Source organism: Podarcis pityusensis, assembly GCF_964106645.2.
Source record: "Podarcis pityusensis genome assembly, chromosome: 6".
NCBI classification, from domain to species: Eukaryota; Metazoa; Chordata; class Lepidosauria; order Squamata; family Lacertidae; genus Podarcis; species Podarcis pityusensis.
In genome coordinates, this window is record NC_138030.1 from 89755939 (window position 1) to 89783372 (window position 27434).

Sequence of the window (27434 nt, forward strand, 5' to 3'; positions counted from 1 at the left end):
CCTGTCCTTCCAGTGAGCACTCAGGGCTGATTTCCTTAAAAATGGATAGGTTTGATCTTCTTGCAGTCCATGGGACTCTCAAGAGTCTCCTCCAGCACCAGACTTCAAAAGCATCAATTCTTCGACGTTCTGCCTTCTTTATGGTCCAGCTTTCACTTCCATACATCACTACTGGGAAAACCATAGCTTTTACTATATGGACCTTAGTTGGCAAGGTGATGTCTCTACTTTTTAAGATGCTGTCTTGGTTTGTCATTGTTTTTCTCCCAAGAAGCAGGCGTCATTTAATTTCGTGGCTGCTGTCACCATCTGCAGTGATCATGGAGCCCAAGAAAGTAAAATCTCTCACTGCCTCCATTTCTTCCCCTTCTATTTGCCAGGAGGTGATGGGCCCAGTGGCCATGATCTTTGTTTTTTTGATGTTGAGCTTCAGACCATATTTTGCGCTCTCCTCTTTCACCATCAATAAAAGGTTCTTTAATTCCTCCTCACTTTCTGCCATCTTCATGAAGTATGGTACCCCCCCCCAAATGATCCAAATATATTTGTATTCTTTCCAATCAAGAGCATACAAACTTCAGCCTTGTGGGATCCACTTTATTATAATTCTTTTTACCAAGGAAGCGGGTGGCGCTAAACCACTGAGCCTCTTGGGCTTGCAGGTCAGCAGTTCGAATCCCCATGACAGGGTGAGCTCCCGTTGCTCTGTCCCAGCTCCTGCCAACCTAGCAGTTCAAAATCACGCCAGTGCCAGTAGAAAAATAGGTACCGCTATGGCGGGAAGGTAAACGGTGTTTCCGTGCACTCTGGTTTCCGTCACGGTGTTCCATTGCACTAGAAGTGGTTTAGTCCTGCTGGCCACATGACCCGGAAAGCTGTCTGTGGACAAACGCCAGCTCCCTCGCCCAGAAAGTGAGATGAGTGCCGCAACCCCATAGTCGCCTTTGACTGGACTTAACCATTCAGGGGTCTTTTACCTTTTATTCTTTTTACCAGGACCCCAAGATCCACCTACCAGAGTGCAACTGGTTCATTCACACTGGGAACCACAGAAGATGCCACAACTATGATTTAGAATGGAGTGAGAAAGGCGGGCGTACCAAATTTTGGCATCACACAAGGCATCTCTGAAATTTGAGACCCCTGTGGCCAATTCAGTGGGATGAGCATAATATTTCAGCAAGCCATCAGCAAAATATACATACACCCTACCGATCATCAGAATGATGGCCCCTTTAGTAATACGGGTGTCGTGTATTCCTTCCATTATATATTACATTAATAAGATTCTGTCCTGGACAACAAATACCATTCTATTCTGGAAATGATCCTCAGCTACAAGGTAGCAGTCTGTTGCTATAAATCAGCTTCAGCGAATAGGATACCAAGAAAAGAACTTAACACAAGACACATATATAGGTCCTATAATTATCCACGGTTCTCAAAATGTGACTAACACTTCCTAGAATAATCAGGCAACATCTGATTATCCTGAAATTAACTACCATGAAAGGGATTGCTGACTAGCATGTAGGGAGATGATGAGATAGAAAGGGTACTTACTGTTCAACCCCTATTCAAGGAGACTCCTTTTCTGTTCTCTTCTGTTGTGGTGTTATGCCATTTTTCTGTTCGAAGCGGCGGCACCTGTGAACCATCGGTTGAAGTCAGCAGTGCAGGGTGGAAGCTAAGATGGCTCCATGGACAACCATTGGAGGCACACAGTAGTTGTCCGAAATGCAAATATGGGGGCAAAATCAAATAACAGTCTAAGCGCGGCAATCCTGATCAATTACAGAGAGCAAGGACTCATCCACAGTTCTGCTGAATTGGTACAAACGTCAACCGGTTTTTCTGTGGTAAATTCGGCAGTAATTCAGCAGCACATTTTCTGTGGTAAATTTCCCCAGAGAAAGCAGCAGAACAAATGAAAAACCACGCAGACCTGTGCCTAGAAATCATGGGCCAAGCAGAAAAACTCTTGGGCCCATGCTTCCTAGGCAAGGGACAAGCAAATGTGTAGATGAGCCCTGAGGCTCAATATTAATCAGGGATGATGAAACTTGTCGTCTGAAAACATCCTTTTTTGTATTAATATTTGATTTTGTTTTGAGCTTAAAAGTTACATTTCATCACTCAACAGTTAAATCCAGTTCTACAATACTAATGACTTCCTGCTCCCCCTTCATCAATGTTTATAATCAAAATTTCAGACAACTGCATTTTACAATTCCACCAAATCTATCTTCATCCTCTTTAACGGGTTTATTAATATACTCTGCTATTTTCTTTTAAAACCCTGCTGTGGACTTCACATATGGAAAGTAACTATTTAAATAGGCAGAAAAAGTTTCCAGACAGTCTGGCAATGCCCAAAGGGCTACAGGTTCCCCTCCCTGGAATAAAAACTAGCTCTTTAAGAAGCATAGCATTCTATCCCAATAATCATCCATTCTATCCCAATAATCATCCATACCAGAACCAGATATTTGGTGGGGCACAATAATTTTCAAAACAGAACCAGGATCTGCCAGGGGTCTTTAGACATGCAAGTCAGAACCTTTGGAGATACAGTGGTACCTCGGGTTATATACGCTTCAGGTTACAGACTCCGCTAACCCAGAAATATTACTTCGGGTTAAGAACTTTGCTTCAGGATGAGAACAGAAATCGTGCAGTGGCAGCGCAGTGGCAGCAGGAGGCCCCATTAGCTAAAGTGGTGCTTCAGGTTAAGAGCAGTTTCAGGTTAAGAAGGACCTCAGAACGAATTAAGTTCTTAACCCGAGGTACCACTGTATATTTAAGCCACACAAGCCATCTCTAGCATATTTTCAGGCCTGTAACAGAGCAAGGAGTTGGAAACAAAAGCATCAGGTCTTCAGAAAATTGTCATCACCAGAGTGGATTGTGGATGCCACACAGCCCACTCCAGAGTTTGGCGAGAGTGAAATGGAAGCATTCAGCTCTCCAGAAAATGTTTCTGCCCGTAGCAACAAATTACAAATACCACACAGAACAAAACATCTACAACTATGGCTTCATGGGTGTCTCTGAAGGGACATGATGTAACCTCACATCCTGATGAATGGGCTCTAAGTGCCAAGCAAGCGATTTAAAAGTGGAAGGAAGCTCACTCATACATAGATAATTCCTGGCTCAAATGATGAAATGGGAAACACGCTCCCTCATGGTAAGCAAGAATTAAGCTGTGAGTTTGAGAGCCAGTGTGGCGTAGTGGTTAAGAGCAGTGGACTCGTAATCTGGTGAACCGGGTTCGCTTCCCCGCTCCTCCACATGCAGCTGCTGGGTGACCTTGGGCCAGTCACACTTCTCTGAAATCTCTCAGTCCCACTCACCTCACAGAGTGTTTGTGGTGGGGGAGGAAGGGAAAGGAGACTGTTAGCTGCTTTGAGACTCCTTCAGGTAGTGATAAAGCAGGATATCAAATCCAAACTCCTATTCTTCTACTTTAGGTTCAAAGTCAAAAAGCACATTTCAGCAAAATCTACCAGTGATCAGTTGGCAGCATTCAGACCTTAAGGCTGATATAATATAACAAGATCCTCAGTGTGCGTAGCATTACGTGGGAAAATGTGCTGACGGGAAAGAAAACCTATATGTGATGGGGACATGGGGGTGCATAGTAATTCATGCATGTATCACAGCAGCAGTTAATGTCTAAGAAGATGATGGAGGAGGAGGAGGAGGAGACAGAGGGTGAAAAAAGAGCTGTGAGTGGAGAGGAGGCCCTCTTCCCATCCTTTGGACCCCATGGGGAACACATCAAACCTGATGCACCTGGAACTGGGTGTGGAGCAGCTGAAGGGGACACAGCTCTGTGGGCAGCCTGAGGAAGTACCATCCACGTGGATCTTCTCATAGTCACCTTGCTGAGCAGCAACATGCAGAGCTCAGTGGAGTGGGAGACTAGCCAACCAGAAGAGTCTCTGGGGTGTACTTGCTTGGAGGCAGAGCCAGTGTCCAAAGTCAGGTCCAGTCCTAACATCAGGCAAACAGCAATTCCACGTGGAAAAACAGTTGAGGGGTTAGGGAATCTGATGGTCAAGCATCAAGACAAGCAGGAAGCAGCAAGGAACTACAAGCGTTGTTTCTAGCATCTGACTGTGCCTAGAAGCTCTGTTTAAGAAGGCTGAAGCCAGCTGGTTCTCATCAGTGCCTTCTCCTCTGAGTTTTTGAAGGCTGATCAGCCACAGGTGGAGTCAATCTGCCTTTCCCCCCTTCAGGCTGCTGTTCAGCAGGCAAAGCTGACTCCCGGCTCATGACAAGTTTGCCCATAAATAAGCAAGTTTAGAGTAAGTGATAGCTGCTGTTGTGAGACTTCTGTCTGCAGGCTGAGTTTGTTTGGACCTTGGGTAAGAACCCAGAGGCTGAGGGGGAGGGTGTGTCAGAAGAAAAATGAAAATAGGCATAGATGATATAGATTAGGTATCTAGATAGATGGATAAAAAGGTAAAGGTAAAGGTACCCCTGCCCGTACGGGCCAGTCTTGACAGACTCTAGGGTTGTGCGCCCATCTCACTCAAGAGGCCGGGGCCAGTGCTGTCCGGAGACACTTTCGGGTCACGTGGCCAGCGTGACCAGCTGCATCTGGCGAGCCAGCACAGCACACGGAAACGCCGTTTACCTTCCCGCTAGTAAGCGGTCCCTGTTTATCTACTTGCACCCGGGGGTGCTTTCAAACTGCTAGGTTGGCAGGCGCTGGGACCGAGCAATGGGAGCGCACCCCGCCGCGGGGATTCGAACCGCCGACCTTTCGATCAGCAAGCCCTAGGCGCTGAGGCTTTTACCCACCTTTTTTGCGCCACCCGCGTCCCATAGATGGATAGCTTTATATTAATGTAACATTTTTATAAATAACAGTGTATTCTGTAATATTTTGTGTGTTGTCTGTAGCTTCAGTTTTCTGTAGAGTTATTTTTAATATACCAAGCAATGTGGAAATTAAATAATCAACCAATCAATCAATAATCATGTCCAAATATGACACAAGCAAGTTACTGAATACTTTACAGAACAGCACAAAGAGAAAGGAACTTTCTTTCTTCCTGACTATTCACTAAAACTCATGGTTACTTAATCACTGAGGAGAGATGAAAGCAAGTATTTCTTCATACCATATGGGAAGGTACAGCCACTATTATGGGATGTAGTGGTGAGCACTAGCTCACAGGGATTAGGTGAACAGAACGGCATCAGGAATGGACAACAGGTTGGCATCAGTACCATACAATACTGATGCCATTCATAAGAGGAGCTCTGTTGGATCATACTGTTAAGATGTGTGCCAGACTTCTCTAACCTCTGGGGCCAACAAGTGTTAGAATTTAATCAAGGCTTCTGGTTCTTGGATGAGCCAGGCTAGCATCCTGTTGAGGTGATAGCCTGGATGATGAGCCATAAAGGGGGATTAAGGGGCTCGGTGTAAGTCCACAAATAGGTGGGGCCCCCTCTCTCAACAGATAAAGCCAGAATTTCAAGTAGAGAGTTTGAGTTGCAATGATGTCACCTAAAAGGAAAGCAGCAAGCTGGAGAGAGTCAGAGCAACATTTGAGAGGAATATTTAACTTCCTTTTGAATCCAGTGCTCCAGCTATGGGAGAAACAAGACCCTTTTGGGGTGTTGATGCTGTGAACCCCTCCATCATAAGCTCAGGTTGTATATAGGTGTAAATAAACCATATATCATAAGGACACCACAGTCTCCGCTGTCCCTCATTCCCAAAAGGAAACATATAAGTGCCTGGAATCTCACACCGCTTGGAGATTGGGGAAATTGGATTCCAGATCCTTACATCACTTATGTCTTTGTAGATAGGTGATAACAATAGGCAAGGTAATAATGCCCCCACAGTTGTTTCCCCCACAAATACAAAATCTTTTAAATGAAAGGAGCATTCCTATATTATCCAAGAATGATCAACGAAGACATCTGCTCTCTTTCTGTGTGTGTAAAGGCTACTGAAGAATATCTGTCAGGCAACTCTTGTGGTGGGAAAATGTCAACATGTAGTAACATGGAACATCTTTTACATTCATAAACTTGGATTCAAACAGATCAAAGATATAGTTCAACCTGATTTAATATTGGCAGAATACAACAGTGCTTGTGGGCTTCCCATAGGCATCTGGTTTGCACTGTGAAAAACAGATTGTTGGACCAGATAAGTGATTTGAATTATTGCAGGGAGGCAGATGAGGACAGACTGGGGTTGGTAGGGCAGTGCCCGATTTGCCCCAATGGACCAGCTTCTACTGCCTGGGAGCAGGCACAATTGAACTCAATGGGTCTTACTTCTAAGTTAAATATAGGGTTGCTCTTCTAGTCTGGATCCAACTCAATGTTCTTAATGGTATCCAAAACCCACCCACAGGGGCGGCTGATACATCTGGCCATAGGGAAAGGAAACTTTTGCTGGTGCATTTTTTATTAATGTGAGCAGAATGGTCAGGATGAAACAACCGCACAAATATTTTACTGAACCATTCAGAGCACACGTGCTAAATCTTCATTCCCATCACATCATCTGGTCATATGACATGGTCTTCACTGTTGGTGGGAGAAATGGGCTGGTTCCACCCCAAGAGTAAGCTGTTCTCTTTACCGTTTGATGCCGTTATTTCCAGCCCGTGGCAAATTCACAACTATAAAATAGGCTGAACTTGAATGACGGAGAGACTGTTATTCTTTTTCTCATATCCTAATTTAGCCTTAAACAAGGGAAGTTTAATCTTGGATGCGTCCAGGTGATATTTACATGCTTGAACATTTGGCAAGAAAATTCAGCGGTTAAAAATACACACGGAGCTGTTTTTGTTTCCTGTATTGACTAAAGGTGCGAATCAGAAGAGAATGTCCTGTTCTTTAAAATGCAAAAATGCTTCCATGGACTTTGTTTCAATTCCTCTTTCTAAGGTGGAGAAGGGAAGGAGGTCAGACATTACATAACAATCCGGAACAGTACCCAGAATGCTTAGGAAACAGCCTGTTCTCGTTTGCACCCGTATTTTATGAAAGTTTTTGTCTGTAAAAATTAAAACAAAGCAGCTGAAATGTCAGAAGGCAGGAGAGTCAGGGGGGGGGGAGAGACAAACTGGTTGCATAAATGCATATTATTTTTACACTTCCACCAGAACAAACAGGGAAACGGGTACGCTGTCATATTGTTCTGTTATGTACATATAGTACGCATCCTATCAACATTTTGGAGGTATTTGAGTGCTATTTTGGGGGACATTATAAACCAACACAGATGGTTATGTACAGCAAGAGAGAATGATAAAAGGCAGGATGTGAATAGCACCATTTGTTGTCGGAACAACACCGGGCAAAGAAGTTGATTTTTAACAATGAGCTCTTCCCTTGTATCAGGAAAGGGTTTGCTTGTTTAGTTCCTCTTGGCCTCCCACTGAGAAACAGGGACCACCCATTTAAATACTTCATAGCTCTGCTAAATTTGAGCACAGCAACTGTTTTCTGAAATAAATTTGGAGAGAAGTCTTGAATTGTTTAATAGTTCTCCAAAGGACAAGCTGTCATTAGATCACAGTGTTCAGAAAACAGACTCTAAATTTTGCAGTGCAGGGAAGGGGGTACGAAAGGGAGATACTGTGATAGCTTTTGAGATAATACACTGAGAGTCTAACAGGCCAGAAATTGAAAAACACCTTAAATGATCAAAGTCAAATAATGTCATTTTTACTTTCTACACACCAGGTATAATTATCCCAGGCCTCTAACACTTATTTGCAAGACCGTGGAAGCTGAGAGCAGGTCCTCCTACATTCTTACTGAGGACGTGGGTTGAAGTATTGCTTGTACTTCCCCTCCCCCTTGTATTCCCATAATAAAACAAGCTAAACCAACACAAAGCACCATTATCCCACTAGATGCAGCTGAGGGGTTGAGCATGTTCCAGAATCACTCCCATGGAAATAAAAAAGAGTTTAACATGCTGGGCTTATGGCTGGATCATCACATAGGTTAGGTTTAAGTTACCGTACTCTTCCATGTAGTCTTCTTCTTCTTTGGCGATCACTCATAGACGAGTAAGATTGTCTTCCATAAACACGGTTTTAACAATGAGTCCATAAGTGACTATGGAGGCCAATTCTGGATCCACGCGTCCTTCCATAGTGGGGACATTGGTTTCTGGGCAGGAGCTGATCACGGTGTGGATTTGCCAAGCGTGCCTTCCTCTTAGCACATTTCTCCCATTTGTCCTGAGTTCGAGCGTCTTCAAAGCCCATGACACCTTTGGTAAAGGCTATTCTCCAACTGGAGCGCTTGCAGGCCAGTGTTTCCCAGTTGTCGGTGTTTATACTACATTTTTTAAGATTTGCCTTGAGACAGTCTTTAAACCTCTTTTGTTGACCACCAGCATTACGCTTTCCATTTTTAAGTTCGGAATAGAGTAGTTGCTTTGGAAGAAGGTAATCAGGCATCCACACAACATGACCAGTCCAATGAAGTTGATGTTGAAGAATCATTGCTTCAACACTGGTGATCTTCACTTCTTCCAGTACACTGATATTAGTTCACCTGTCTTCCCAAGTGATGTGTAAAAATTTTCAGAGACACCATTGATGCCCTGTGGACTGTCCTTCCATGTATAACACACACACTCACCATGTATAACACGCCCCCTTTGGGGGGGACTCCAAATTAAGAAAATGGGGGGTACACTATCTGTGTATAAGACAACCCCCAATTTTTAACATAACTTTTTAAGAAAAAAATCCTAGTCTTATACACGGAAAATTACAGTAGATTTGTTTGATGTGTAAATTGTTCCCCACTATAAAAGGCAACAGCAATTTAAAACCAAAGCAAAAAATAAATAAATAAGTATTTTAAATGTATGGTGCCTACACAGCCAGTGATTGCATCAGACATACCCTCTTGGGAAGAGCTTTCCACAAGTGGGGAGCCACCACTGAAACTTTGTTCTGATGTTTATCTTTAACCTCCTCTTGTTCCTCCTGTGACTCTCACTTTCATATGAGCACCCTCTGATTCCACTCAAGTGATTCAGCACCCATCTATTATTTGAAACGAAGAAGCAGAAGCAGACTCCCACATGGACAACAGCAGCAGCGTCACCCACAGTGTGTATGATCCCTACCCTCTCTGCCTCCAGCCTCCTCGACTAACTCCAGGGATTAGCTGGAACATACGGTAAGCTATCAGGCAGTGAGGGAGTCGAGAAAAAAAGAGAAACATCTATCCTATAAGGACTGGGATAAGATCCTGGTAATTTCCTGGGCTTACCTAACCGAGAGGATCATTTTCTAATCTCCAGCCTGGATCTCTTTTGCAGTATCCATCAGTGAATCAGGAGACGCTTGACGTCAGTGACACTTCCACTGGTGGGAAAAGTAAAGGCAGAAAATAATCTTTAGCAGAATTCCACAAATAGAGTGTTAACAGTGAGAGGAAGGCTTATTAAAGGCTCCATCCGACGCCCACAGAAGTCACTTTGTGTTTGCTCTGGGGCTAACTCTGGTGCCAGGAACATATATGGGGATGTCTCACAGCACAGTACTAGAGCTTTGAATATAATAGTTAACAGGTTTCATCCCTACCACCTTCAGTTAAGTCTATGAAGTCTGGTCCCAGTCAGTGTAGTCTCGGGACAGGGTAGAAATTCAGTTCAGTTTGTATTTAAAGGCAAACGTACCAAATTCATGTTTTCTGAAACAAAATGCAGACCAAAACACTTCTCCAAATTTTGCAATGCAGTTCTCCAGCCAAAGAATGTGTACAGAAATGCACACACTGTGGTAAAATGTGCACATGAATGCATGTAAGTGAAAATAAAAAACAAAAATGCATCGTATGAGGGGAAATTGCTTTGCAAAAATGTGCATATAAAATTGGCAAAAGTTGCATATGAAAAAATGTGCACAGTAGGAGAAATTCACAAATGCTGACAAATGTTCAAGAGACCTTTACAAAAAAATAAAGCACAAACTGCGGTAGAAATGTAGAGAACTGAACTTAGGGATGGAAACACGAAAAGCTGAAATAAACTGAAATTGGCAGATTCTCTCATCCTTAGTGTATAGAAAACAGAACCAGATGGGCAAATGGTTCAATACATGGCAATGTTGTTACTCCTGAGGTACTCTGAGGTGTACCAAAGAAGAAGAGGAGGAGTTTGGATTTGATATCCTGCTTTATCACTACCTGAAGGAGTCTCAAAGTGGCTAACATTCTCCTTTCCCTTCCTTCCCCATGACAAACACTCTGTGAGGTGAGTGAGGCTGAGAGACTTCAAAGAAGTGTGATTAGCTCAAGGTCACCCAGCAGGTGCATGTGGAGGAGCGGAGACACGAACCCGGTTCACCAGATTATGAGTCTACTGCTCTTAACCACTACACCATACTGGCTCTCACCCAACCTAGACTATATACTTATGTGAACAGTAATAGGTTCCCTCAAAGTATCCTAGGAATGGTCATTTGGCGGTGTACTGAAAAGTCTCTGTTCAAAATTCCTAACCACTACCGTCACCAAGATAAGCCACTATCTTATTGTTACCACCAAATCTGTACTGAAGATCTGCTCTTTGTCAGTGGTGGCTGGTGCCCGTTGGAACTGGTGGGGTGGGAGGCCAGGAGACCAGGAGTTGATGGAGCCAAAGGCAAGGATTGGCAGCAGATCCAACTAATTCCAGATTCGTCTCCACCCTCCTCCCTGCCGGGTCATACAAGACCAACGCTGAGACTAAAGGAGGAGGATGCTGAGAGCCAGCACCACACTCTGTCTAGGCAGATGTAAGTAAGAAGGCAAGAGGGTCCAGGTCAAGGATAGGTAGATAAAGGTAAAGGACCCCTGGATGGTTAAGTCCAGTTAAAGGTGACTGTGAGGTTGCGGCACTCATCTCGCTTTCAGGCTGACGGAGCCGGTGTTTGTCCACAGACAGCTTTTCGGGTCATGTGGCCAGCAGGACTAAACCACTTCCGGCGCAACGGAACACTATGACAGAAATCAGAGCACACAAAAATGCTGTTTACCTTCCCGCCGCAGTGGTACCTATTTATCTACTTGCACTGCCATGCTTTCGAACTGCTAGGTTGGCAGGAGCTGGGACAGAGCAACAGGAGCTCACTCCGTTGTAGGGATTCGAACCGCCAACTTTCTGATCAGCAAGCCCAAGAGGCTCAGTGCTTTAGACCACAGCACCACCTGCATCCCATAGGTCCAAGATAGCCGGACCTTGACTGAGGTTGGTGGGGCAGTGCCCCAGTCACCCAGCCTGTGCTCATCTTGCTGTTTCCAAACATGTTAACTCTTGCTAGCAAAACCTTAACCAGTAGAGGGTGTGGTGGGGTAAGCCTGGAATTCATGCGCTGAGGGTTATTCAAAGCAAAACCCTACAAACTTCTGGCTGTGGGCATCTGACCTTTCTGTGGAGAAAAAAAGCATGAAGGCATCAAGGCAGGAAGGAAAGCGGGGGGGGGGGGAGCTAAATTATAATTTGTTCAGCCCAGTGCAATTCCATTAGCATCTCTGATACCATTGAAACCCTTTCTAATCAAGCGCAGTGCTTCCAAGGAAGATTTTAACTGAAAAGTTAACTCAGAAGAATGACACTTTATCGCATCTTCAATTTCATTCCCAGCATAGGACCCGGTGTTGTTGAAACTGACAGTTTGTCAACATACACACACACACACACACACACACACGTACATGTCTTATTTTTCCAAAACTCAATAAAAGCTTTTCATCCCAACAAAAAAACTGCATTATGCTGCAATTGACTGCAGCAAACCACTCTAATTGGAGAAAACATACATTGCCCACAGTTCAGAATAAAAATGCAATAACCTATTTATAACTAGCCATGTTATTGCCATATTGTTTTAATTTAAAAACTGTGCTAGAGGAAAGCCCATATAATTATATTTTAATCAACAGAGTCAGCAGTGTTCAAGTAGATTATATATATATAATCCTGTTTATATATATTTATATCCTGATTATATATATATAATCCTGTTTTCAGCGGACTCCACTCCCACAGATGTGTTTGCTGTTCTCCTCTGTAAAAAGATGGTTTAAATCTTTTTTCATGGGCACTTTCAATTTTATGGTTAATTGAAAAAGAGCAATAAAAAGGCATACAGTTAAATGGTAAAGCAAACATATAAGGCACAGTGAGAGACTCCCTTCGCCAAAGGATGCCAAATATGTATGAGGATATCCAAATTTCCCCCGGGTGATGTCAAACATTGCTTGCTTTCCAAAGGAAGAAAAGTTTCCAGAGAATTTGTGAATTCCAAATGTGTCTTTATTTATTCTTTTCTAGTGTCTTTTTCTTATGAAGATGACCATCATCGGAACTAAACACCGCTGGGACACAATGAAAATATGAGTGCTTTTTATAGATAGCAGAGCTTGGCTGTTTCTTTTCTTTTTTCAAGAAATGTTTGCGGTTGCTGAATTTCACACGTCTGTTTTATCTTTTTGTGGTGCCAGATCATCAGGGCGACTCACAGTAACCTTGCAGCTCTGTAAGTTGGGTGAAAGAAAGCAACTTTTTCATGGCCAGACAAGAACTTGAAGCCTCTATCTTCTGTCTCTCCATCTCAATTATTTTCCAGATGTTTCTGCACTCCAATCCCTGCAGCCACAGCCATCACAGCCAATGGGCAAGGAGTTGCAGTCCGGTGGCATCAGGAAGTTCCCCGCCCCCGGTTTAAACTGTAGTGGTTTTTTATGTGTTGAAAACCTGTTTCCTGCTTATTACTCCAGACCCAGAGATGGGGAGATCTGTGGTTCTTAGATGAGGTTGGGCAACAATTCTCCTCTGCCCCAGTCAGCATGGCCAATGCTCAGAGATTATGGGAGTTGCAGTCCAGCAATATCTGGAGGGTTATAGGTGCCACACTCCTGCTATGGAATATCAATCAATCAATTTTATATATCTTCATCAAAAGATCTCAGAGCAGTTCCCAGAATAAAATACAAGATAAAACATGTCATGCACACTTAACAGTCATTGAGGCTGGGGTACAGCCCTCTCACTGAAAATGTCAAACATTTTTTTTAAAAATTCCTCCTCAAAAATCTCAAAGCCACACACACCTTCCCGTTCCCCATCTGTGTTATTCTTCCTTGAACTTACAAAGGCATTTCTGTCCATCGCCTGTTCTGTGGCCAATCAGCTTTCTGCACCACTCAGCCAACCCTAAAATTGTCTCCCTGCAGAAAAAGCATGTGGTTGATTGGGCTGCCGGAAAGTCAGCTCTGGTAAGAAAGCCTAGCACGGCCAATGTGGCAGATATTGAAGTAATCAGGACTATGACAAAAACAAGTCCTGTGTGGCAGCGTTAGACCAGGGTTTCCTAGCTAGCAGGTCAGGGATGATGGGAATTGTAGTCCAAAAACAGCTAGGAAACCCTGAATTAGACTATCAGAATCATGCATTGGTTCTGAGTATACTCAGAGCTGTGTCCCTGAAGGCCAGAGAAGCAACAGGGAGTGTTTCCTACTTTGAAAAGCTTGTTTAGTTTAGACTTGGTTGCTTTGTGACCTTGATAGAGAAAGCAAGCAAGCAGCAGTGAGTCTCTTTCTGTAATACAGGTTTTTTTTACTCAATTTATTTATTTTAATTAAGGAATGGGGAAGAGGACTAATGGATGGCTTATGAATGTGTTGCAACAAACTATTAGCCATTTCCCTGCAATCACTCATTACAAGCTGTAGCAGGTAGAGTTGAGCCACAGCAATTCCAGAGCATCTTCTACTATTTCTATAAAAGCTGTATGGAACAAGCCATTACCCTAATACAGTCATACCTTGGGTTACGAACGCTGGGGGTTGCGCGTTTTTGGGTAGCAGACCATGCAGAACCCGGAAGTACCGGAACAGGTTACTTCCAGGTTTTTGTGCTTGTGCATGCGCAGAAACACTGAATTGTATCATGCACATGCGCAGATGCAGCGCTTCAGGCTGCGAACGCTGCGGGTTGCGAACGTGCCTCCCACACGGATCACGTTCGCAACCAGAGGTATGACTGTAGGGGATATAGCTTGACTGCACAGGAATGGAAGGAAATGATGTCACCATTATTTCTACTTTGCTCTTTTGTCAGTTAATCAGTGAAGTTTCGTTTCTTATTTCATTAATTAAATAAAATTGTTATTTTTAAATATATATATATTTATTTGGTTTTTCAAATTAAAGTTTTACAATTGCATATCCAACATACATCATAAAAGCAAGATACATCATAAAAGCAAGATTCCATTCTTAAGGATATCAGCCCTGAGTGCTCACTGGAAGGACAGATCATGGCTCCAATACTTTGGCCACCTCATGAGAAGAGAAGACTCCCTGGAAAAGCCCCTGATGTTGGGAAAGATGGAGGGCACAAGGAGAAGGGGACGACAGAGGACGAGATGGTTGGATAGTGTTCTCGAAGCTACTAACATGAGTTTGACCAAACTGCAGGAGGCAGTGGAAGACAGGAGTGCCTGGCGTGCTCTGGTCCATGGGGTCACGAAGAGTCGGACATGACTAAACGACTAAACAACAACAACAAAGAATCTGCTGGACTTCTCTCCTCCCCTCTGTGGGTCATTTCCTCCTGCATCTATAATAATAATCCAAATCTTTTACACCTCCATTATATCCAAAACTCACCATTAAACTACAAGTGTTATTCCAATCCTACGAACCATTTTAACTGTTTATAAGATAAATTATAAATTTTCCCCATTCCTTATTCAAATTTTGGTCTTCCTGATTTCTGATCCTTCCGGTCATTTTTGCCATTTCGGCATAATCCATCAATTTAATCTGCCATTCTTCTCTGGTCGGGACTTTATCATCTTTCCATATCTGGGGGAAAAAAATGTTCTTTTTTTATAATGATACTACTACTGCTACTAATAATAGTAATAGCAACAATTGACAAGGTAGTTCCAAACAAAGAGAAACAGAAGGGAACTTGAAAATCAAGCCAAATGGCTCTTGAAAAGTGCAGAAAGTCAAGGAGCGCTAAAAACCACTGAAAATAACAGCAGAAGGGAGGATAACAGGAAGTTAGGATGATCAGGAGTTGTGTTTAGTTACGTGCATGACTCCCAACCTTTCCGTTTGTTCTGTTTTGGGTAAGGTTTAGAGCTAGGTTTCAGGTTGTTCCTATTTTAAGCCCAACTGGTTTGTCTGCTCCTAATAAATGGGTGGTTGTTCTCACTTCCAAGTTTTGTCACATGTCAATTAGCCAAGTCTGAGAGAGATTGCTCAACCATCTAAGCCACTGGCAGGCTTTATTACTTACCCTTTTTACCTTTAATCCTTAGGAGGCAATTGTTCGGGGTCCGGCGCACTGGCTGAGTGTACCCCCCCCATAAACTACATAAAATCCAGTTACAGATAGGTAGCCGTGTTGGTCTGCCATAGTCAAAATAAAAAAAATCCTTCCAGTAGCACCTTTAAGACCAACTAAGTTAGTTCTTGGTATGAGCTTTCGTGTGCAAGCACACTTCTTCAGATACACTGAAACAGAAGTTGCCAGATCCTTCTATATAGTGAGAAGGTGGGGAGGGGTATTACTCAGAAGGGTGGTGGGAATGGGAGATTGGCAGATAGCTGGGATGAGCCTGCTGACGACTCTTAACGACTGTAATGGGTCTTACAGGAAAAGGCAAGGGGTGAGAAGGTGAGAAATGGCTTAGTCATGTATAATGGGATAAGAATCCATTATACTTCTTATAATAATTCTTATCCCATTATACATGACTAAGCCATTTCTCACCTTCTCACCCCTTGCCTTTTCCTGTAAGACCCATTACAGTCGTTAAGAGTCGTCAGCAGGCTCATCCCAGCTATCTGCCAATCTCCCATTCCCACCACCCTTCTGAGTAATACCCCTCCCCACCTTCTCACTATATAGAAGGATCTGGCAACTTCTGTTTCAGTGTATCTGAAGAAGTGTGCTTGCACACGAAAGCTCATACCAAGAACTAACTTAGTTGGTCTTAAAGGTGCTACTGGAAGGATTTTTTTTATTTTTACATAAAATCCATTCATAGTTGGTCACTTACTCCCACTGGGTCTGCGGGGAATTGCTGAGTTGTTCTAAGGCAATCAAGTTAAGAATTTAAGAAGTGCCTGTGAATCAGCCTATAACAACAATGGCCAACAGAAGCTTAATCAAGAAAAGACTGGTCCCCCCTTTTATGTTATATTTACAGAAATACTGTAAAGATGTGAACTCACGAGCAGGCATTGATTAAACACTTACAAGTAAGAAAATCAGAGAAAAGGTTAAGTAAGGACAACATGGAATGAAATAGACTGTAAGATGAGATGTAATCATGAAGGAAAATTTGGTATAAAACTGATAAGAAAATAAGAGCATTAAGGTGTAAGATTATCAAAAGAAGATAATAATTCAGCAGAAGTAGTAAATATTTTAAAGAACCAGAAGGGGAAGTTGAGGGAAGTCACGGGGGGGGGGTGGTTCGTTTTCTTTTATATGACAAATCTTATATTGTGTTATTTGATTCAATATAAAAGTGTAAAAACCCAATAAAAACGTGAGCCAGTGTGGTGTAGTGGTTCAGAGCAGTGGACTCGTAATCTGGTGAACCGGGTTCGCGTCTCTGCTCCTCCACATGCAGCTGCTGAGTGACCTTGGGCCAGTCACACTTCTCTGAAGTCTCTCAGCCCTACTCACCTCACAGAGTGTTTGTTGTGGGGGAGGAAGGGAAAGGAGAATGTTAGCCGCTTTGAGACTCCTTCGGGTAGTGATAAAGCGGGATATCAAATCCAAAATCATCTTCTCAAAAAAAAAAAAAAAGCAAAAAAAAAATTCCAATAAAATCTTTTCTTTAAAAAAACAAAAGGAAAAGAAAAGATTGGTTCCCTAGGCCAGATGGATGGGAGGTGGCCTACGCTTGAAGGAGTAGATCAGGGGTCGACAACCTAAGGCCCATGGGCCGGAAGCGGCCAATGGAGGCAATTTAACTGGCCCCCGAGCTGCCCCCGAACCGAGCCGCCTGCTCAGCGACTCCCCACGCGCTGCGCTAAACCGGCGCAATGCAGCCTCTTCCGTGGCTCTGGAAATTGCTTCTGTGCATGCCCAGACGCCGAAAATCGCTTCTATGCAGGCACAATCTTTGGTGTCTGGGCATGCGCATAATGGATTTCCAGTGCCGTAGACATCCACAGACAGGATTTCTGGTGTTGCGCTGAGCCGGTCCGGCCCACAGAGGATCTCCACGGGAGTGATCCAGCCCATGCCCGGTAAGCCTTGCCAACCCCTGGGGTAGATGGTGCTACTGGATCTATCACTGTTGCTTGAGGCTCAGGTGGTCTTAAGTAGCACAGATTTCCTTCCATCAGCTTTGACTGGTGACCCAACTACACCCCTAGCTGAACATGTGTGATACAAGGCACTGCCTTTGAAGACAATATGGAAACTGCCATTTGTGCATGATTCAAGCTGCTCTAAGTATATAACACCAATCCTGACCCAATGCACTGGCTACCAAGCCATTTCTAGGCTCAAATCAAAGGGATGGTTTTTAACCTATGAAACCTTACATTACTCAGGACTCCAATATCCCCAGACCTGCAATCCTTATCTGAGCCCCTACTCCATGTGTCCCTTCTATGGCGGGTCCACAGGGTGGCAATATGAGAAAGGGCCTTTTCAGTGGTGGCTCCCTACTTGTGGAATATTCTCATCCAAGAAGTTCACCTGGAACCTTCTCTGTCAAGTTTGAGACTCAGGCAAAAACTTTTCTTTTAACCCAGGCTTTTGACGCAGGTGGCGCTGTGGTCTAAACCACTGAGCCTCTTGGGCTTGCCAATCAGAAGGTCGGTGGTTCAAATCCCTGCAACAGATGAACTCCCATTGCTCTGTCCCAGCTCCTGCCAACCCAGCAGTTCAAAAACATGCCAGTACAAGTAGATAAATAGGTACCGCTGTAGCGGGAAGGTAAATGGTGTTTCCATGAGCTCTGGTTTCCATCACAGTGTTCTGTTGCACCTGAAGCGGTTTAGTCATGCTGGCCATGTGACCCTGAAAGCTGTCTGTGGACAAACACTGGCTCCCTCGGCCTGAAAGCGAGATGAGCGCCCCAACCCCATAGTCGCCTTTGACTGGACTTAACCATCCAGGGGTCTTTTACCTTTAGCCTTTAGTTTAAAGGGTTTTTAAGAATTTGTAGCTTTCTAGGATCTGCTAGATTTGTCTTGTGTCAATGTGTTTAATTTTTTGTTGTTGTTGTTTCTATACATTGTGTTTGTTCATTGGTTTTAATATTTCTGTTGTGTTTGTAAGTCGCTTTGTGTCATTTTGTTTATTAGTAAAGTGACTAATTGAGAGCTGGACCATAAAGAAGGCTGATTGCCGAAGAATTGATGCTTTTGAATTCTGGTGCTGGAGGAGACTCTTGAGAGTCCCATGGACTGCAAGGAGATCAAACTTGTCCATTCTTAAGGAAATCAGCCCTGAGTGCTCACTGGAAGGACAGATCCTGAAGCTGAGACTCCCATACTTTGGCCACCTCATGAGAAGAGAAGATTCCCTGGAAAAGACCCTGATGTTGGGAAAGATGGAGGGCACAAGGAGAAGGGGACAACAGAGGATGAGATGGTTGGACAGTGTTATGAAAGCTACCAGCATGCGTTTGACCAAACTGCGGAAGGCAGTGGAAGACAGGAGTGCCTGGTGTGCTCTGGTCCATGGGGTCACAAAGAGTCAGACACGACTAAACAACAACAACAACAAAGTGACTAATAGATATAAATAATAAAATAATAATAATAACCAGCTGCCTTTGAGAAGTCTGAACGCAGGACCTGAGTGCAACAAGGCCAGAGCGTTGTGCTGAAAATGCCAAGGTTGCAGGTTCAATCCTTGTATGGGATAGCTGCATATTCCTGCAGGGGGTTGAACTAGATGATCCTCAGGGTCCCTTCCACTCTATAATTCTACTATTCTAAAGATATTCTCCCCAGCTGGGAGTCCCAGCGGTTGGCATTCAAAGGCATGCTGCCTCCAACAGTGGCAGTAAAATATACCCGGCTTGGCTGGTAGCCACTGATAGCCTGACCCTCTATGAATTTGTCTAATCCTTCTTTGAAGCCATCCAAGTTGGGTGAAAAGTTTACCAAGGGGATTATTGTGCCCACTCCCCTACAACGTGACATTGCTACTCTTTCCCACGGTAGCTGGTATTTTCCCAACTGCTCAAAAACCGAGACAAGCTCTCTTACTGTGGGCTGATTCTGATGCAACATTTTGCAGTCAATGTCTGGAGAAAGCAGTAGTGGAAGCGATAGTGAGACAAGGCTGAGCACGCAACCATTTTGCGTTATATAATACTCCCGACAATTAATGTCCCCCTGCATTTCCTCTTTTTTTCTGTCTTTTTTTTTTTTTTAATGTATCCTCTCAGAGAAAAGTTTCAGGACAAACAAGTAGTAAAGCAGGGAGGGAAATGTGAAATGCTACATGCCTAAATGATGTTAGACCGAAAGTCTCAGATCAGACTCTGCTGGCCAAAGATCTTCATAGCAAGGAATAGATGCAGATTTCTGAGCAAAGTGCAAGCATAAAGACAAGGAAAATTAAAGAGCGCCCCCCCTCCTTTAACAAAAAATAATATTCAGGATTCTATTAACTGATTTGTGGAGACCAAAGAGAGAAGGGAAAATCTGTCTTGATATAGCCCACTAATACCAAATTACGGTAATTATGATTCTCAGAGTGCCAATCCTTATGTGGCTGAAATAGAGTGTCCTGGAAGAGTTGTCTGAAAAGGACACTGCAACCTTCCTTCCTTCTTTTTTGCAGGTCTCGGTTGTCATTTCTCTTGTGAACATGTGAACCTAACACTGAGAACACGCAGTCTGAAATCAAGCCAGTAATCAGTCTTTGGGGTGCAGTGGAATCTGAACCCTGGGTTCAGATCTAAGTCCCAAACTGACCTGGTTTCCTAACGGGCTAAATGTGCATTGTATTGTGTGTGCATGTGTTTTTGAGGCTCGCTGCAACCTTTCTTAGCTCATTGGAGTATTTTTCTGTAGACACAGCAAAACGGGATAAAAACAAGCACAGGCAGGTTGTGCAAAACTACCTACCAAAAAAGAAGGGAGCAAAATCCCTTCCAGCCTAGGTTCAAAACATTGCATTTCCGGGAGCTAGTGCTTTAAGAGATGCTTGTCCTACAAAGATCGTTTTGGCAAGGTTTGTCGCAGGTCTCTTTGAAAAGGGGCAGAAACGTGCACTAGCTAATGCAATTCTATGCATGTCTACTCAGAAGTAAACCCCGCTGGTTTTTGTGGGACTTTATGTCAGGTAACTGTGTATAACGGATTGCAACCTAAACGTGCACGATCCTAGAAACTGTTACCTAAAAATATCACAGGGTGTTATTCCCCGGTGTGTTTAAGTATCTGAGGCTGTTGATAAAAGGTGGGTGGGAATTTACCGATATTCAAAATGTGCGGGTCCACCCCAGCCCCGCTCCCGTCTCTTGCAAGTTCTCTCCTCATAAAATGAAATCAACACCATATAAGGCTCTCGCCATCCACCTAGCTGCAAAGCAGAAAAGTCACCGGAATATTTTTATCTCCTGCAACCGTATCCCCAATTTGCAGGCGGCTCGTGAAGTCTATTTTTCGCCTGTTTCCAGCTGCCAAAAAACGCGAGTCTCTCAAAAGTCTTTTTTTGTTGTTACGGGGGGAGAACAAAAGATTAAGCATTGCAAGAGGGGAGAGAAGCGCTTGCACCAGCCCGGCTGCTTTTGTGCAAGACGGGAGCGCACTGCCTGCGTCAGAGCCTGGCTGGCGAGCGACTGGGTTGGGAGGCGTCCTTGGCTTGGGTCCCTTGCGCTAAAGCGAATCAGCGGGCGGAAGGCGTGAGGCCGAAACCCCGCCCTCGCCAGCCTTCCTCTATATAAAAGGCGAGCCCCGGCGAAAGCTCAGTTACAGTATCTCGCAGCAGAGCTCGGGGAAGCACCTCGAAGCGGAAATTCCGATTATGCAGAGTGCAATGTTTCTGGCTCTCCAGCACAACTGCAGCCCAATGGAGAGGAGCGCCAGCAACTGCCAGAGCAAAGAAGAGAAAAAGGGGAAGATGAAGAGAACCATGTAAGTTAAAAGGCAAAAATCCAATGGGTGACCATTAGAAAGGCAGATTCTCTTTTAGGGAGAAGGGGCTACTTGTAAACCACGTTTCTTTTTTTGGATCGGAATGTTTCGTGCTAGAGCAAAGTTCTGCTCTTAATGCTGGAGGTGGTAAAAGGGATTCCCCCCCGCGGATGCTGTGCACTCTTTTCTTCTGGTTTCGTTTTATTTTCTTTTGTTTTTTGGTCGCAAGTTTAGGGAGTTAGGCAGAGTGTTTTTGGGTGAAGGGTTCTGTGCAGCTCAGAGGCTTGCACTGTCCGGCACCGGCGGAGCGTAGGCTAAGGCTTGCAGGTGTGATTGATTTTTGGGACAGGCATGAAACAGTTTTGCAAAGGACCGTTAGGAATGTCCTAGAGTGCTCTCTTACAGTTCAGCCTTAAGTTTCCTTACTGTTCTCAGCGAGGCTTAATAGAAAACGTGTGTAGGGTGGCAGGAATTTGCAGCGCCCCACAAGCTCCCAGGAATTGCGGCTAATACTCTTCCTATGGGAATGACTGGGGCTTAAAAAACTGCTTCGCTGTGGCTGGATCGTCTTTCATTCCAAGCAGTGTTGCGTTTCAGTCTTAACAAAGCGTGTTTTTGCATGCACTTAAGCACCCAAGCATCCCATTGCCTCGGGAGTTTTGTATTCCGGATGGGAAAAGAATCTCTTTGTGAAGTCTGATCCGCAAACATTCTGAATGAAGAACTGAGAATTGGCGCGTATGAGAGGCGATCTATCCTTTCCAAAGGGTCTTTCCATTTGTTTTAGCGTGAGGAGGAAGTATGCAATTAAAGCAAAAGGCAGCTGATGTTTGAAGCCTTGTGCTTTTTTTAAAAAAACAAAAGTCACTATTGTCTTCCAAATATTGTAGAGCATGCCTGTTGATCAAAATCGAAAAACCTGTAAATGGTATCTGCTGCTTGGCATGGTTTCAAATGCATTTTGCATCTCCTGGCTACAGGATAGAGTTGCCAAGGCTGGCTTGGCTGTCCATCTTCTGCAGAATCAATCGGGATATTTTGCAGTATTGTACTAATATTAGATTGGCTGCAGCATGAGATATTTTATGGTACTGTATTGAAAGCCCGAGTGATATTTCCAGATACCAGGAAAGCGAGATTCAGAACCTGATCCATTGTGTGTCCTCTTGTTAGGGTTAGCGGAATTTACTACCAAGGAAGCATGCATAAGATTCATTTTACCATTTGTCCTGCCATTCTACTAACAGGGAGTCTGCAACTTAATTCTCACAAGTCTAGCATTTTGTGCGAAGGGAAAGAGGCATGAGCAAGTAATTTTTTAAAAGAATATATGATTGCATTGAACTCCCTATTCTCAGAATTTATCTCTGATCCTGCTGAAATTGTTCTCGGTAATTGGTCCTTGTTGTCTTGCAGATGCATTCAGCAAATAATGAATATGCAAGAACTAACTTGCATGTGCTTGAATGGGCCACCAGGGCTGAAGCATAATGCTTTTTAGTGGAAGTCTGTACAGAGATAAAAGAAGTTATTGGGCATAAATCAGGTGCTAGATTAAAATCTGGGAATTTTGTTAAGCAAACAGAACTCAAGTTTATGTTAATTAGCCGCAGATTCAGACTTCTTTGCACTTTAAAATCAAAGGGTACAGTTAGTTGAACTTGATTTTTCTTTGTTTTCTTTTAGCATGAAAGATTGGAAATCACGGCTGAGTTACTTCCTGCAGAACTCTTCCAGTTCTACCACTGCAAAGGCCAACAAGAAAGGGCAGCAAAAGGCATTTCTTAGGTATGCATCTCACTTTTCCTCACCAGCGGATATTTTCATTATTTTTAAAAATCTATGCAATAGGCCACCAAAGCAGTAATAATAATCGTCCTATTTTTCTCCTGTTTCTTCCAGGCCGTCTCCCGAGGAAGCCCAGCTATGGTCGGAAGCATTTGATGAGCTGCTCGCTAACAAATGTAAGTTCATTTAATGAGCAAGACATTAACACACAAGAATAGTGGCTCCTTTTGTGAGGGTTCTCCTGGAAAAGATGCTTTGCAAGATAGGAATTAGCTGTTCCCATGGGCGTTTGTGGCTGCTTTGGGACCCATATTCATAGAAAGCATGATTCTTTCCAGGCATAACTCCACAGCGCTTCCCATGGCAAGAGCTCTCCTGTTTTGCAGTTCCATAACTAGCCTGTGTTTTTAGCTAGCCTAGCATTCCTTTGGAACTATGTAAGCTGGAGAATAGACATCTGCAGTGAAGAGAGCAGTTTCTTCCTGCACATGGCAAGGCGGTGTGCTGAGCCGTGCTTGCACGCTGTAGGAAAAGTCTCGTTTAAAAGCCCTGCAATTGATCACACTATGGGACAGTAAAGCAGTTGTGCGCAGATTGTAGTGCACAGATTCAGGCTCCACTAACCCTTAGTCTTGCACATGCCGTGCAGAACAGCTGGGTGCTGTTAAAAATCCATTCTTGTAATCTCCCGTGTACTTCTCTGGCTGATTGCGAAATGCCTTGATGGGTGATCCAGGTTTTTCCAATAGGCACCTGCCAAGTAGCTGATTATTATGGGGTGCCAATTGCCCTCCAACTTCAGTTAGTGTCCATTACTGTTTGGACTTTCTGCGCCATATGCAGATGTAGCACCACTGGCTTAAAATGTAGTCTTTTCCACTAGAGCGCTGCATTTAAAAAAGAGTCTCCGGGCTGCAAGGTGCCCAATATTAGTTCAGTTCAAAGCTCCTGCAATATTTAGGAGCCTTTAATCGATTTCGGTCAACTTTGGCTAAGGTCTCCTGCAGACAGTGCACTCTGATGCCTGTATCGTTGGTTATAATGAGTAAGAAAAGCACCTGCCTTGTGCCTTGCTCTGATGCACATTTCTCATTAATAAGATCCATTTTTTGATCTGTTCCTCTATGAGCACCTGTATGGGAGCTCAGTTCACTCTGCAGCTATGCCTTTACTTGCTAAGCTAATGAAAAAATGCAGACTTCTCATTAGTTATATGGCATTTGCTGCCAAGTGGACTCTTGAGTCAGCCTTTCCATTGCAGATACCTTCCAGAAGTTCCATAAACATCTAAAGATTAATACACAATTTCAAAACGGCAGGAGAGAAATTGTAGAATGTTTTCCCTGCTTTCACTTTCAAGGCTTCTTGGAAAAGAACACAAGTTGCTTGAAAAAATATGATACAGAATGTAAAATTGGCTGGTCACTTTAGATTCCTCATACTCTGGGTTTTTTTGTTTTTTTAAGTGGGGGCGAGTTTTGGTACTTTTTATTTAAATGATCCGAGGAAGTTGCAGAGTGAACAAGAGAGACGTAATGCATATATACACACAGCATTCCTGAGATGTTTTGAGCTAATCCATCTCTTTCACCTTCCTTTGTAGATGGTCTGGCAGCGTTCAGAGCATTCTTGAAATCTGAGTTTTGTGAAGAGAACATTGACTTCTGGCTGGCTTGTGAGGATTTCAAGAAAACGAAGTCCCCACAGAAAATGACTGCCAAGGCTAAGAAGATTTACAGTGACTTTATTGAAAAGGAAGCTCCCAAAGAGGTAAGCAAAACTTCCCAAGTTATTTATTTTTTTCACTCTCTCATCACTTTCTATTCCTTTCAGTGGCATCATTAGAATTAGGAATACTCATTCCCAGGCTCATTTGCTAGCCATTTGACATTTGTAATTTACTCCCAGGAAAGAAATCCACTTGAAAAACAACTGTATCATAACTGAGAATCCACAAGAAAGTTTAGTCTTTATAGCATCCTTCCTCAATATGGTGGCTTCCAGATATTTTGGACTACAACTACCAAAATACCTAATTATTGGGCAGGCTGGCTGGGGTTGATGAGGTCTGAAGTCTAAAGTATCTAGAGAACACCAGCTTGTGGGAAGGCTACTCTATAAATGCTTGCTCCAGAACTCTTATTTAAATCCATACAGATCTGGCAGTTCTGATATATTGGTTTCCGTGTACAATTCTCCTAGGGTTTTAGTCCAGAGTTCACAACTGAAAGAAAAATGCAACTTAAAATAGGCCCTACATGATCTTAGGCTGTGAGATTGTAACCTATCAAAGTGGACATCACATTCTCATTAAGGTGAAGGCTATGGGAAACTTAACACCAAAGGATCTCCCATACATCCAATTTTTAGGTAGCATTTAATATAAGTAGCTGCATACCACAACAAGGGACTTTACTGCAGAGTCTGTACACAGCAAAGCATCATGTTACACGACTGGTGCAAAGTATTTTACTAGTAGAAAAAAGAGTAGCATCATTTACCCAGTTAAAATCCCACTGGTATTAAAACCACCAGCCCTAATCTTGGCTACCATGAGTCTGGTGGCTTTTTAGCTCCCCTTAATCTGTACCAAAGGAAAAATGCCACCACTCACAAGCTATATTCATTCTACTGGTGTTCACAGTACACAGTACAGAGGAGAATTCTGCTCATCCACAAATTGCTTGGCCTTCTTGTAGAAATATATGAGCATGCTGGAACACAGTTCCTTGTTGCAAGAGGGGGTGCAATGACTTTTGGCTTTGATGACCTGAAAACAGTTAGGCCTATATGCATTCCTGAATTTCTCTGTCAGTTGCCATTTGTCACAGCAGTTGAATGCAGCCTCCAAATTTAGAGGCAGTTTACCTGAGATTATTAGATCCTGGGAGTAAGCAGCAGGTGAAGGTCACTCATCTTTGTGAATGTCTCAAGGCAGCTGGCTAGCCACTGTTGAGTAGAGGTTTAGGTTAAATGATTCCTTGGGTCTGATCCGGAATGGGCAATTCATGTTCTTTCTTTCCTTTAATTTCAGATCAACATAGACTTTCAGACCAAGAATACCATTGCTCAGAACCTCCAAGAGGCTACAGACACTTGCTTCAGCACAGCCCAGAAGAGAGTCTATAGCTTGATGGAGAATAATGCCTATCCACGGTTCCTGGAGTCTGAGTTCTACCAGGAGTTGTGTAAAATGCCAATCCATAAGGAGCCTCAGGCGACATGAACTCCAAGTCCGGGAGGGAAGAGGAAGCAAAACGGAAAAGAGTGCCATTTTTTTTCCGATAAGGAGGAAGCCCATGTCTTTGCAGGCTGGATGGACTGAAATGAACTGACTGTGCAGGAGATCTGCCCAAATGTAACTTATATGTTTCCACGGAGGATGGGCATATATTGACTCTGGCAGTTCTCAGATTACAGCACGCTGCAATAATATAGTCCACAAGGAAAACCCAAGTGAAACTGCTGGCCAGTTACTAGGGAAAATTCATTAAAAAGATGCTGTTGGCAAGGAGCGTCTTACGCATTTTGGGTCATCCAGATCCATCTATCAACATGGATGCGTTGACACTCTTAAGCCAGATAAGATCAGCCTCCCTTGCTAAAATAAATAAGCTCTGGAGTAGCTCTGCGCAGACCAACTTTTTCTGGGACATAGAAAATGCTTTGAATATTTCGCTGTCTCTACTTTTCCTAAACAACTGGCAGCATATAATAATTTATAGGGTTCCTCATGCGGGTTCCCTACAGAGCTTGCATCTCTGCACAGATGTGCGACTGCTCAACATAAATTCTGACGTTAACTGTTAACATTTCATGCAGAGATGACTGACTTAAAACAGAGCATGCTGACTGGCTGGTTAACTGGGGTCAAAGTTTGCCTGCATGAAGGTGCAGATGGAGCAGAACTTAGCCCAGACTTAAAATAACAGCTGTAGATATATGTATGTGTGTGTAGGTAGACTCTGGTTGTGTTGAACACTCCTACCCATGCTGAAAGTACTGACTTGAGGACAAACTTCAGTGAAGTTGTCCTTTTGAAGAGCAGATATGTTTTAATAAATTATTTTTATTTTACTAGAACATTATTGCACTCTTTTCTTCTACTCCGGGGGGTTGCGGGGGGAGGTGGGCTATTGACATCAAAACATTTCAAAGGATAAGCCCCTTAAAACCAAGGCGATTAAACCTGCAATGCAGTGATGTTGCAAAATTAGCAAACTCTTTTGTCCCAAGCTTCCTGCAGGAAGAGCCTTCTTTTGATGATTTAAGCAGAAATACTGTTAGTATACCGCCAATTTATATACGTTTAAGAGGTTTAGAAATCCCAACACCAAAAGGAAGCGATATGAGAAATACAAATTCTTTCAAAACTGAAGTAATAAATATATAAACAATGTGGTATACTGCACCACAGTGGGAAAGTCCTGGTGGCTTGTGTGGCTGCTTAGAAAAAAACATTTTAAATAGAGGACGGTTTGAAAGAGTTTGAAAGACCTACATTG

General features: G+C 43.4%; 1 protein-coding gene across 1 annotated transcript; it reads left to right on the plus strand.

Moving 5' to 3' along the window:
• Positions 1-20964: 20964 nt before the first annotated feature.
• RGS2 (regulator of G protein signaling 2) lies at positions 20965-27012 on the plus strand. The gene is made up of 5 exons (XM_081010454.1): positions 20965-21141; positions 22828-22929; positions 23044-23105; positions 24533-24699; positions 25964-27012. The coding sequence occupies exons 1-5, from the start codon at positions 21032-21034 to the stop codon at positions 26153-26155; spliced, it is 633 nt and encodes a 210-aa protein (XP_080866580.1). The 5' UTR covers positions 20965-21031; the 3' UTR covers positions 26156-27012.
• Positions 27013-27434: the final 422 nt, after the last annotated feature.

Excerpts from the sequence above, each read along its gene's own strand:
- RGS2 (XM_081010454.1), top strand. The coding sequence starts at position 21,032 with ATGCAGAGTGCAATGTTTCTGGCTCTCCAGCACAACTGCAGCCCAATG. Across the intron at positions 21,142-22,827 it reads GGGAAGATGAAGAGAACCAT|CATGAAAGATTGGAAATCAC; the intron begins GTAAGTTAAAAG and ends GTTTTCTTTTAG. Across the intron at positions 23,106-24,532 it reads TGAGCTGCTCGCTAACAAAT|ATGGTCTGGCAGCGTTCAGA; the intron begins GTAAGTTCATTT and ends CTTCCTTTGTAG.